At 31.5% G+C, this 13626-nt stretch overlaps 1 protein-coding gene across 2 annotated transcripts in view; it reads right to left on the reverse strand.

Moving 5' to 3' along the window:
* LOC142329329 (uncharacterized) overlaps nt 1-13626 on the reverse strand; it is a 63317-nt gene that overhangs the window by 37329 nt on the left and 12362 nt on the right. For both annotated transcript variants that reach the window (XR_012757468.1, XM_075373814.1), the window contains exons 3-5: nt 8099-8209; nt 4967-5065; nt 2329-2445 (exon numbers count right to left, since the gene is read on the reverse strand). Coding sequence is in view for 1 of the 2 variants with exons in the window: in XM_075373814.1 (XP_075229929.1) it covers nt 2329-2445; nt 4967-5065; nt 8099-8209 (327 nt within the window). In the remaining variant the exon portion in view is untranslated. The remainder of the gene's footprint in view (nt 1-2328; nt 2446-4966; nt 5066-8098; nt 8210-13626) is intronic.

Here is a 13626-nt window from a genome sequence, read left to right on the forward strand (position 1 = left end):
GTCAAATCTTTTCAGACTAATTCTTCATCTGAAATAGTTTTGTTTTTCAATAAGCACACCTTTCATAGCTCAGCAAATGCCTGATTAATATTCAGCTTCTGTGCAAACACAATGTAAAATAACTTCTGTTATGGTTGCAATTGTTTCCTTAAAATGATTCAGGTAAAGTAATTTTTGTGAGTGAATAATATTTTTAATGTATCCCCAAAAGAAAAAAATTTCCAGTGGTCTGGACTTTCCAGAGGCCAGGGAATAGGGACCTTCTTGGCCTATCCATCTATCTACAAATTTCTCTTTCACATCTGGCTAACAAATGCATTAAGGCGTAGGAATGTACTATCTGTTGAAAATAAATTTGAAGTATATTTTCGAGTTCATCCGGTTGAGAAAAGCGTAACAGAAATAAAAATTTCCATTAAGTCTTTTCAGCAAGTAAAATGGCTCATTACATGATTTTTCATTAAACCACACCAAACATTAACTTTTGTTGTGGCACATGCTTTCTTAATAATTACATGTCAGTTTTCAGATCCCTGCATTCATGAATTGAACCTATTCATTTTAACCAATTTCAACAGCAACTGGAAAAGTTTCTCCTATCAGATGGTTTTATTTCTTACAGCAGTTGAATTTTGTATGCATAATGAAACAACTATTTTTAGTACTTAAATTATAATAGACGTATTTTTAAATATAAATTTGAATACTTTTAATTAAATTTATTATTTTCCTAATTCGATATCTAAATTTGATTCCTTCATTGCAAATTTTTTGCCATTTCTACACATATCTTCTCAAGAGTAACTGATTAAATGTTGTCTACACAAGAAAACAGTGTTATATTTCCTGTGATCACCATAACTAGATGTTTTTTTTTTTTTATTGCATTTATGTTAGATACTGTTTTTTCAGTGGTTTCAATATTTTAGAATAAGTTTGTAATTAAATCTTATAAAACATTCTGATTAGCAAAAGAAAAATATTAATTTTAATAAATAATATTTCAAGTCATGCATGTCATTTGTGGATTTTATTTTCACATTATTTTTATGCTTTAAACAAGATTAAAGGAAAAAACCTTTGCTTTTATATTTACTCGGTTGTGCCTGTGGATTATGTATGAACCTAGTCTAACAAAACTTTCAATAGTATACATGACCTAGACCTCACCTCAGCATCATCTATTATTTTTTCAATTGAAGTATCAACCAACTGACATCCCCTCTAAATGGCAGATTTTTAGCATTTACTTTCCTAGAATGCACTTTAGATAAAAAGCAAGTTTTTTCCAAATTCATCTATTTGAATGAATACAAACTGCTTTTGCATGCTGATTTCTCCTTTAGCAGCATATTCAGTTTGGGAAAAAATTATCAATCACAAGTGGTTAGTTATGTCACAGTGTCAGTTATGAGGTCTGATCGACTGAGAAATTCTTTGCTTGACTAAAATCCTGGATTAGAAGTGATGAATGGCTGAAAGCATTACCATATTTCTTCCACTTGAATGATTTCCTTAGATCTGATTTCTTGTGTCAAACTACATCACAGAACCTCCAGATACTATTGTTTATTGACAAGTTTCTTCTTCTTGTGCATATTCATCATACTCAACTCTGCCATGAATTTACACACTGTACCTCGCATGCTTGCTTTCTTCAGCCTTGGAAATGACAATGTCTTCTTCTGATACATCTGAACTTAGGTTTCTGGATCATATTCATACACCCCAGATTAAGTCAGGTTACTGTTGACATGCTTAAACATGTCCTACGCAATGTAAAAATAAACGTCCTTCGGTTCAAAGAAAAGCAGCTTTGGCACCAAAATTAGCAGATATTTCGCAGCTACGAAATTATCTATTAAATTCATGTGTGAAACCATCGCTAATCACAAAAGTCATTAGTTAGTCGGTCACAATTTTCATTAACCAAACATTGCATATTGTTACTGACAACTTGATTTTGGCTTAAGCTGGCATCAGTATGATGATCGCTTTTAACTGAATTTTAGTCATTTTGAATAAAATTAGTTATAATAATATTTAAATTGTGTAAACCCACAAGGGTAACAGTGCAGAACTCTGCACAAGTTTTAGCACAGTTTCATAAATATCAGGGAAAACATTTTGAATAACCTCGAACTACTGAATTTTACTGTCCGACAATATTGAATTAGGGAACCCAAAGAGGTAAGTAAAAATGATACTGACTGAACCAAACCCAATTAAAAGAAAATGCAGCCTATAAAAAACCCTCCTAATCCCAAAAATCAGGAGGGGTGGTGTATTAAATTTATGAGTGAAAAGTTGAGACAATTATTCACTTACTTCATCACTTTCATCTTCTTCTTTCTCCTCATCCTCACTATCACTACCATCTTTACTTTCTTCATCTTCTTGATTTCCATTTTCTTTTGCATTTGATTTCTTCTGTTTCTTAGATTTCTGCAAGAAAAACAATAAATTATTTTAGTGAACAAAAAAAAAATACACATCAGGAACTGTCAAATTAGTAATACTCATGACTATAACAAAATTCTGTAACGAACAAGCAGTCCTGAAAAAACATTTTTCATTACAACTGGCTTGAAATGCCTTTTTAGAAAGACTTTGGGAACGATTCATGGGAGAGTATACCTCAAAGTGGAATATAGAAATACCCAGATTTTGTTTTAAACTATTAAAAATAATTTACGATATTTATTAGTAAATAGTGTATTATTATAATTATCCTAAACGTTATCTTGACAGAAGTAATATTTACTTTTTGTTTTTTCAAAGTTACTGAATTTGTAGAGAACTTTTGCATGGGTTTACTGGGTTGGCCAAGTTTTTATAAATGTCATGGGATTTTTATAACTCAACTTGTAGATCACTTGCATTAAGTTTTTTATTTCAAAAATATAGACTAAAACATCTACAAAATTTTCATTTCCAAAAATTTATTTCATACTTAAAAGATTGCACTCGTGTTTGACATTTCTCCATAAATACTTCCAAAAAAGTCCACTACTGACATAATCTTACTGGCTGGAGAACAAGTGCTTTTATGTCACTGTTAATGAAAAAAATAATCAGTAAGAAAAAACAAGTCTTTCCCATGGTAGTGTACTAGATACAATTATATATTATATAGAACAATGACATCCCAAAACAGGATTCCCCTATTTCATAAATACTGTACTGATAATTTTGCTGTACTTAAATTGATTACAAACACAAAAGAGCAATGAAAACAAAGGCAATTAAACACCAACAAAACACAATCTATCGCTTTAAATCAACCTATATTAAAATGACAGTACTATGAAGTAAACTACCCAAGTTAAACTCTAGTAAAACTAAGGCATGTGCATTTCACTTCTATAATAAAGAAACAAGGAGTCGGCTGGAAGTCTACTAAGGAAATCAGGCCTTCTGCCACAATAAGAACACAAAATATTTAGCAAATGTAGTGGAATACAACCTCCCCTTCAAAAGTCATGTGAAGTAGTGCTTGCAAGTCTGCCAGAGATCATCAGAAAGAATGTAAGATATACTTTTGGAAGGGAGAGGGCAAAACCCAGACTGTTTTCAACTTCAGTCGTAACTTGAAGCTTTTTAGGAGGATATGTGGTTCTAGGGTAGAATGCTTCAATGCGTGATAAGACTGATGATGTCTCTGAAAGATACCATGCAAGTTGTGAATAGGTATTTGAAAATCCAAGACCTGTGTGAATGGAACGATACTGATATTGACCAACCAGTCCTTGGTTGAAAGGAGATGGTTAGCTTTATGATGAAATTACATTTTAAGAAAGACCTTAATCTTAATAAAGGTCGCAGCTAGCCACATCTAATATGATAATCTCATAACATGAAAACTTTGATTATGTAATGTAGGACACCTTCATAAATGGCGATTTCTTCTTTTTTTTGTTTAATTATGACTGATACAACATAGGACTCCTGTATATGCAACAGTGCCCCGCCCAACCTGAAAGAAGAATAGATTCAATAGACAAATAGTAGTTTGAATATACTCAATGTCAGAATATACTTTAGTAATAGATGATGGCAACAGATTTAACAGTAGTTTCAAAGAACTTAGAATTGATAGAAATCGGAAACAAAACACACAGAAGAGAAACATAATCTAGGATGTGCACGCTAAAAATCTGTTGAATAAAAAATAGCCACTTCATAATTAAAATCCTAAGAAAATGTAACAAATGTTCCTGATAACTAATAAAATACTACTTATTTTATTTCTTAGGTGTTCTAAAAATTGCTAGGCGATATCATTGGACAGGGTATTGCATGTTTACATGCAAGGGCATATATGTTTAATGTACCATTGCTAGGACATTGGCAAAATTTTTCATCTCCATACATCTGTACGGACTGATGCACAGAAATTTTATAGTGTTTAAGTTGGACAATTACTGTAAATTTTTGTCTGACAAGTAACAAAGAAAATAAGAAATCAACATTTCTCATTTTCTTTGCTTCTTTTTAAAGCAAGATTGCTTTTAAATCCATCTTTCACAAGATGGCTTTAGGAACGCATAAATCAGGTAATGCTAATCAAATCTGGCAAAATTGTGATGTTTAAATACATCATGCAGTATATGTGGCACAAAGCTGGTTTAAGTGTTTTCAATCTGGAAATTTTGATATCGATGATACACCTCACCACTCTGGTCTGTCAATGACCAAAAAAATTGATAAAATTGTGAGAAAAAATTGAACAAATATTAGCAATCAAGATATCACAATTAAACAGTGTACCTCCATGCATTTAAATTCTTACATTTCCTTCAAAGTTATGTATTGAAGGAAAAAAAAGATGGATGATGCAGAAGATCTAATAAAATATTTTATATCAGCATGAAATGTTTTATTAGAATCGCATATTTTGTTCCTCAGTGTAATTAAAATGAACACACAAATACAATAACAAAAACTGGTAATTCATAATACTTACTTTACTGTTCTCCTTTTCACTATCATCTTTCTTCTTTCCATTTTTACTGGTTTCCTTAGCTTTATTTTTTGAGTCACTTCTGGATTTTCTCTTTCTTCCCTGCAAAAATGAAAGAAATCTAAAGTATTGGATATTTTTCTGAATGTACATGTATGTGGTGTATGTTTGTGCGTATAGTGTAAAGGGGAGTTCTCACACTCCCTTGTTCATGCGTGTTGCTCATTCAGTTGGGTTCATGAAGTGTCAATCTAATACAACAGTGTAAATCTATCTAATACAATAGGGTAAATCTAATAAAATAAAGATGTCATAATTTTTAGTTACATTTAAACTGTGTCATTTTATTATACAGTCCACTCAACCATTTTATAACCAGCATCCATATACTGCAATAATAATCTGAAATGAATATGAAAAATCTGTATGAATGGGCTAGGTGTTAAATTATACTGGTGCATTTTTTAAACTGTTGTCAACAGAATTTCAGCTAAGTTATTTAGCAAAAAAAAAAAAATGTTACAATAGATATGTGAAATCTTAATATTTAAATTACTATTACGTTGATAAATATCTGCTTTAAAAATTACAAAGCGATCCGTAAAAAGTCAAACAATCACCGCATATCTCCTACACACGCTTCATGAAGTCCAGGCTGCAGATATGCAGTTATTTCTTTCTTCCATTCCTAGATAAGGTAGTCCAGAGATTATAAGTTTACCCAAAACAAAATTATGTTTGTGTTCATGTTGAGTATCCCCATACATATCTGACATCAGGTTTTTAAGCATGTAATATATTAGACCCCATCAAATTAATGAAGTTTAACGATCATAGAAAAAAAAAAAGTAATATAAGTATAAAATACTTTTGAATGAATAAATATTCCCTGTGTAATAAAATATATAAAATATTTCTGTGTAATAAAAAAAGATCTGATATCAAGAGAGACTTGGGCAGCTCAGCTCCTCTTCTAAGTGATACTCATCACAGAAAAACATTTGCTACTACTGAACTCCAAGTTGTTCAACTACATCAGTAGAGTTCATCCACCTATTAAGGTCATTTAGGATATTCTCAATGATACATGACAAAGAACATCCAATGCGTGATGCAAAACAAATTAGACTTCTTCTTTTAAAAGGCCAAAACTTTTATTTGAAAACACTTCTTTCTTTTTCTATTTAGTCTGCGGGAATTACAGTTCAGGTATAATTTCAGAGGATGAATGAGGATGATATGTATGAGTGTAAATGAAGTGTAGCTTGTACAATCTCAGGTCGACCATACTTGAGATGTGTGGTAATTGAAACCCAACCACCAAAGAACACCGGTACCCATGATCTAGCATTCAAATCCTTATAAAAGTAACTGTCTTTTCTAGGACCTGAAAGCTGGAACTCTCGACTTCCAAATCAGCTGATTTGGAAAGACATGTTCACCACTAGACCAACCTGGTGGGTTATTTCAAAACACTTGTTTTTACATAACTACACAATAAAAAACCCAAACACGTAAGAGCTCAGGACTGTGCAGGCCAGAGACTAAATGTACTTATCCTCAAACTCAATGCTCAGGAAAACGTTCATACACTTCTAATATAACCAGAAAATTCCCATTATAATTTTTACAACAAAAGAACTGAATATCAATGTCTCAACTGATAAACTTCCCACCACATACTAAGTTTTTGGCTGTCACATTATTCCATAATGAAAAGTAGAAAATCAGAACCCCATATTCAAACATTATGACAATGTACTCATTCCAAAACATGAAACATAGGCTTAACAAAGAAAATAACTCATTTAAAACCACACCTTCATGTGCTAACTTACTTAGAATATTTGTAGCAAATTCAAATTGTTTTATTTTATCCTGTGGATAAATTTTATAACAAATATTCATTTTTCAAAACATTGTGGAGTTATTTTTTGGAATGGCGAATTCTACAGCACATTTCTATACTGATTTTTTTTCAAATGAGCAAATAACTGTTCTATACAACTTTAACAATCTCATGAGACAGTGATGGTTGACCTGGACATGACTGCTTCAGTAGGCTGGCCATTTTTCAGAATTGTTAGTCCCATCAATGTATGTTACTTTTGTGTGGTCATTCTTCATTTAACACATGATTGTAATCGTGCATAATAAAACTTATACTCAAACTCGGGATACAAAACAAATTGCATCTTACCTTCCTCCTTCGCACTGTAATCATGGTGACTGAACAGCTTCATGAACCTACTGAGCTTGAAACACAGTATGAATACATATGATCTAAACTTAATAGACAATCTAAAGTTTTCAATACTTAAAAAGTTTAGATATTTTGATATACACTCTTTATTTTGATATAATACTATTTATTATTTGATATTTATTTTATTTTGATTTATATTTTGTCTGTCATGCTTTGTTCCGAAACTATAACTGTTTGGAATTTCACAATTATTTTTTTACTTTAAATTTTTGTCTCTGTGATAACGGTTAAAACTATTCCTACCCTGATAATGTTTCACTTATAAAAAAGCCCAACTCTATTAGCTAAGGTAACATTTTCTCTACACATTTTTTTAGAAATTTAAACCCATCCACAAAAATTATCACATTAAGTTTCATGTAAATAAGTAAACTACACCAAAGACATTAATAAAATTAAAATAAGCACACATCCAAACATAAATAAACTACAACAATTTTGAAGCTGAGGAACATTTTGAACAAGCAATAAAACAATTCTGCGGAATTGTTATTTTTTGGTAAAGAAAATACTTTTCTTAAGTTTTATATATATATATATATATATATATATTATAATAAGCAATGTAAAAATTAATAATAAAATAAGCAAGCTCTCAATAACAATTTTTTTTTTAAGTATAAGAACTAGATATAGTTTACCAATCATTAGGTATCAAAAAAAAAATGCCAACAGAACAACATGAAACCTCATTCAACACTATCTAACTTCTGCAGCCTACGAACACTGGTTTAATATTGATTGGCTATGTATTTTATACTTATTTCACACCCTTCAATCTCACAAATATTACCCACCGAGACATTACAGATATTCATAATTTAAACTTACTAACTTGGACCTAAATTACAAAATGATGGAAAACTAACCCCTGTTTCTTCTTCCTCAGCCTCATTTTCATCATCTGAATTTTCATCATCATCATCATCATCATTTTCTGAACTATTTTCTTCATCATCTTTTGTTTTTTTTGTTCCTTTCTGAAAAATTTAAATGCATAACCTTAATCTTGGTGCAAATGAAAGTAAAAAAAAGTTAATAATAGCAAAATAATGTTAGATCACTGTTCATCACCTATAAATACAAATGAAGAACATTTTGTAAATTATAATTTAAAAAGAATTTAATTACATTATCATTTATATTTGTACTGATTAAAAAAAAAAGAAATAGGGATAATTAATTTCTAAACAATTAGCACATCCACTCGTACTAAATTATGAATTAGTCTATGAAGAATTTGATATAACAGTCACTTTTTCACAATACAAGTAAAAATCTCATTCCTTTCTTTTTCTAAGATTAAAAAAAAAAGAATAAGATCCTATTAAAAAAAATTTTGTCACTAAATTTTTTAAATTTATTTTTTTCTTTTACAGATGAGTTTTTTAAAATAATACTAATATTAAATGAACCCTGAATTTCTTGAATTCTCTCTTAACATGTACAGATGGTAATAACATATGATCAAATAATTTCCATTAACATCTATTAAACTGTTTATTTCTTTTTTATTGTTATTTATTTAACAAATTCACACATTTCCTTTAGTATTATTTCACATATTTATTAACATTTGTAGAGTGTTAATATTGGCTTTTATTATAATTACAAAGAATATGTATATAAAATAATTTGTAAACAGTATTGTGACAGGTAACAAAACTTGGCTGTAAAAATATGACACCCTGACCAAGGCTCAGAACAAGTTGTGGGTGTTCAAACATGAAGAGATCCTCTCTAGCTCTTTGAAAATCAAGATCAGTATAGAAGAGAATGGTGGCCATATTTTTAGTATGAGAGGAGTTTTACTAAATTGTGTTGGAAACTCAGCTGGTAGTTACAGGAAAGCAGTATACCAGGAATGCCTGCCTAAAGTTGTCAAAGCTCTAAAAAAACTATGTCCAAAATTAAAGGGGCACATGGTTTATTTTGATGAAATCATTGAAAAAAATTGAGCCAACATTAGCAATCAAGATATCAGTAACAAACTTAACATCAACCACAGTATAGTCTCTTAAACCATTTGAAGGTCAGATTCAAAAAAAAACTCAATGTTTGGGTGCAAATGATTTAAGAATGAAAATTTTAATTGATCGAATACCCATCTGCAAATTGTTGCTAAAACAGAACAAAATTAAATTATTTTTGAAAAGGCTCACTATGAGCAATGAAAAATGTCATGTTCAATAATTATGTACAGAAAAAAGTAGTTAAAAGTGAGGTGAAGCTTCACAATCGAACTGCCAAAAAAGGCAATGCAGTGTGTGTGAGATCGGAAAAGTATTGTTCACTATGAAATGCTGCCACCTGGTCAAATGATCGATTCTAACTTCTACTGTAAAAAGCTGGGAAGATTACATGAAGTAATAGAAACCACTTGAGATTGATCATATTAAATAATTTGATTTGATTTTATTAAATATTTTAATATTTTGGTATCTACAAAACTATATTAAGGGTATAAAGTTGGCTTGAAAAGAGACCTGTGAAAATCACTTATCACAGATCTTCATCACCCCAGAAAGGGACTAAGATTTTACCTTAAAAAGAGCAAAATGTGATCAACCAAAGAGCATATTTCTGGATTAATAAATTTCATTTAGAATACACAGTAGCTCTGAAAAGTTCCCAAACTAAATTTCTGTAGTTGATACAAGTAGTGCCTACTTGTATTGAATTTTGTACACACATGTCAGACATTGTACTATATAGTACAATGTCTGACATGTGTGTACAAAATTTCATCATGTTTCATCACTCCAGTCTCAAGTTATATTTGGCTGCATAAGTTGTGTGAGCTCACAACATGGAACAGAGAAGCGTGATAAAATTTTGTTTGCCTTAAAAAATTTTTCGTTGAAACTTATTCTATGATACAGCAAGCATTAGGTGATAAGCTGCATCTCATACTACAACATACACACAGTGGAAGCGGTTTAAAGAAAGTAGTCACTGGATGACGACAAATGAAGTGGAAGGCCTTCAACAGTTGTTAATGATGAAAACGTTGCAAAACTGCACACACTCCTGCTTGAACAACCTCATATCTTACCCTTCGAGCCGTAGCAGAAGAGCTAAACATTGGTAAAGATGAAGTATGTACAATTCTAACAAAAAAACTGAACTGCCAAAAGGTGTGCTCTTGTTTCATTCCACACTTCTTGACCAAAGAACAAAAACAGGAGCGTATTTCTTGCGCTCCAGACTTCGATCCGAATTTTATGCAAACAATTGTAACTGCGGATGAAAGTTGGTGCTTCATGTATGATCCACAAAGCATCAATCCGCTGCTTGGTTGAGTCCTGGAGCACATAGACTGGTGAAAGTCAGGCAGTAAAAATCAAGAATGAAAACAATGACTGCATTCTTCGACTCCACCTCGGCACAATTGCAACAGTTTTAACATGTTATTATGCCACAAATCAAATCACCTTCTTATCCCACCCGACTTGGCTCCAGCAGACCATTTTCTGTTCTCAAAACTCAAATTGAAGACAAAAGGCCACTTTTTTGACAACATTCCAGCCATCCAAAAGGCTTCCACCAAGCAGTTGAAAGCGATCCCACAAAGTGATTTCTCCAGGCTCTACTGGTGCTGAAACAAGTGTATAAATAGAGAAGGGTTTTATGTATAGGGCTGATGTGAAGAAAATTCATTATCTTTAAATCTGTATTTTTATTTGATTTAGTTTGGAAACTTTTCAGACATACTGTGTATAAAAAACGTTTTGTTTTCCCATTAGTTACAAAGAAATTTTTTCTCCAACCCACTTCTTACTATAAAAGTATATATACATTTAAATAAGTATATATACAGAGAAATTAGAGTATTAATTAATAAAGAACATGTGTATGAAACACACCCATGTTTACATAGTTTTTAGGAAGGATGCAAATCAATAAATGATTCTTTATGATCGACCTATCACCACTCACATAGCAGAGATTGACATAAAAATAAAAAATACTGTACTTGCGATAAGACTTATTTTGTAGTAATAAGAATCCATATTAATAACTTGGAAAGAATACCTGGGCAACTGAAAATTTATTACCATTTTGAACTGAATTTACTGAGGTTTAAAAATTGAGACAAGCGAATCAATTGTTAAATCAATCTGATGATACATGCTGGCAATCATTTAACTTAAGTTTTGATAGAATCATTATAGAATGATTCTAAAACAAAATGAACTTGAGATTGTCACAAGTAAAAACCACATTGATTGTCTTTTTTAATATCAAAGGAATTTTTCATCATGAATTTGTTCAAGCAACTATGATCACAAAAAATTTCCATGAGGAGATAGAAAGATGCTATGAAACCAAACTGAATTAAGCAAGACATGAAACTTATGAAAACAAACGTTGGTGCTACATAATAGTACACCTTCCCATTCTGTATACAGATCATTTAGTCTGCAGAGATCAAACAATTGAAAGCAATTATAAATTTGTGAAGTATGTCCATAACCTGTATACCAAAGATGTAAACAGTGTATGAACATCAAAAAGGTTTAATTTAAAAAAAATACATAACTGTAATTTGCCATTTATTATTTTTTTGCGGTAGTAACAGTCTCGTTTAACTGGCACAAAGTATACTAACAAGAAACTCATAATTCTTTGATTTTTAAGACAGGTTATTTTTAATTTATTTCAACAAACAGATTTTATTCAACATGATTGAAAATATTTACTAAATATCTGGAAAAATAAATTCCAGCAGTTCATTCTTATAAATAACTACTCTGATATTTTTTATAGTTGTTATCATTTCCTGAGTATATATATACTATAAGTTTAAATTTAGCATTTAAAAAATGACAAAAAACAATTTTCTCTAAAGCAAGGATAAGAGGGTGAATCAAATATTTAATTTATTTTATATATTTTTTTTTAATTTGTTGATTAATAATATACACAATTCATACCTTCATCATTTCTCAATATAGTCTCCTGCACGATCTACACACATTTTGCCAACAATTTGAAAGCTTGAATATTCCTTGTTCATAAAAAGTTTGAAGACGAGTCATCAACCAGTTGCACATGCCTGTCTCAAAGTTTGCGAATCATTCCCCTTCAAGCGATTCTTTCAAAGGTGCAAACAAAAAAATAGTCACAAGGGGACAACTCTGGACTGTAGGGAGGGTGAACGAGGATTTACCTGCATTTTTCCAATTTTCCCTTGTCAAAATTGCAGTGAGTGACCTGGCATCATGGAGATAGATGACATTTCTGATGGTCATACCCCATTCATCTTTTGTTTCAGTTGGCGGCTTTGGCTAACTGTAGCAGTTGGTAAAAGCTGCAATCAGCATTCATTGATTGTGGAGAAAATCAGTAAAACTCCCCTGAATAAAAAAAAAAAATCACTGCAAGAATTTTTCCGGCTAACTGATGGGTTTTGGCCTTCACTGGGCAGCCCTCATACTTCCTTCGCCATTTTTGATTCCAGGACATAATGATGATCCATGTCTCATCACATGTGACGATGCACCGCAAAAAAATCACCCCCTTCTTGTCAAAATAGATTCAGAAGGCTCTCACAGATCTCCAACCTGACCTGTTTTTGATTTTCAGTCAACAACCTCAGAACCTATCAAGCAAGATTTTTCTAAAACCAAGATAATTAGTGATAATGGATTGAGCATTCCCACAGCTGATAGCCGCTTCTGACGCAATTTCTTCAACCAGCTTATCACCTTTGATAAGCTCTTGAATGGCACAGATGTTTGTCAGCTGTAAGACTTGACCTTGAGTGTCGATCATGACTTTCGTTTTCTAAAACTTTCTTGCCCGCCCTTAAATTGCCTGGCCCTCATATACAATACATACTTGACAGTGTAGCATTCCCAAGCTGTACCTTTAAACATGATAAAATTTCCATGGGTTTAATGCCTTCATTAGTTAAAAGCTATGATTATACATTGTGCACCATACGATGGAACCTCTTGCTCACTCACAGCTGTACTGACAACAGAATAGGGCACCACACTGATTCCCCCTCTCTAACACACAGAACATTAACCCTAAACTCTGCCATCCAGCTCAGAATAGCAAAATTACAGTTTAAATTTGATTCACCCTCATAAAACAAAAATGAAATTTTACAAAAATAATTTCCATCTGAAAAATCATAAATCATAATCACCAAACTAACTAGATAAAACACTAATAACCTTCACTAGTACACACCATAAGGTGATTAAAGTGGGTTGCATAAATAAAAAGCTGACAAAGGGCTGTATAAGTATCCTGGTTTTGTCCTTGACAAATATTCCATACGATTTTTAGAAATTTGTCTTAGTTATGTAATTAGTAAAAATGTAATTATAAAAAAAATCTGATGCGGACACCACAAGACTTCCTTATACCACTATTAAATTAC

Source organism: Lycorma delicatula, chromosome 8, assembly GCF_047948215.1.
Source record: "Lycorma delicatula isolate Av1 chromosome 8, ASM4794821v1, whole genome shotgun sequence".
Lineage (NCBI taxonomy): Eukaryota > Metazoa > Arthropoda > Insecta > Hemiptera > Fulgoridae > Lycorma > Lycorma delicatula.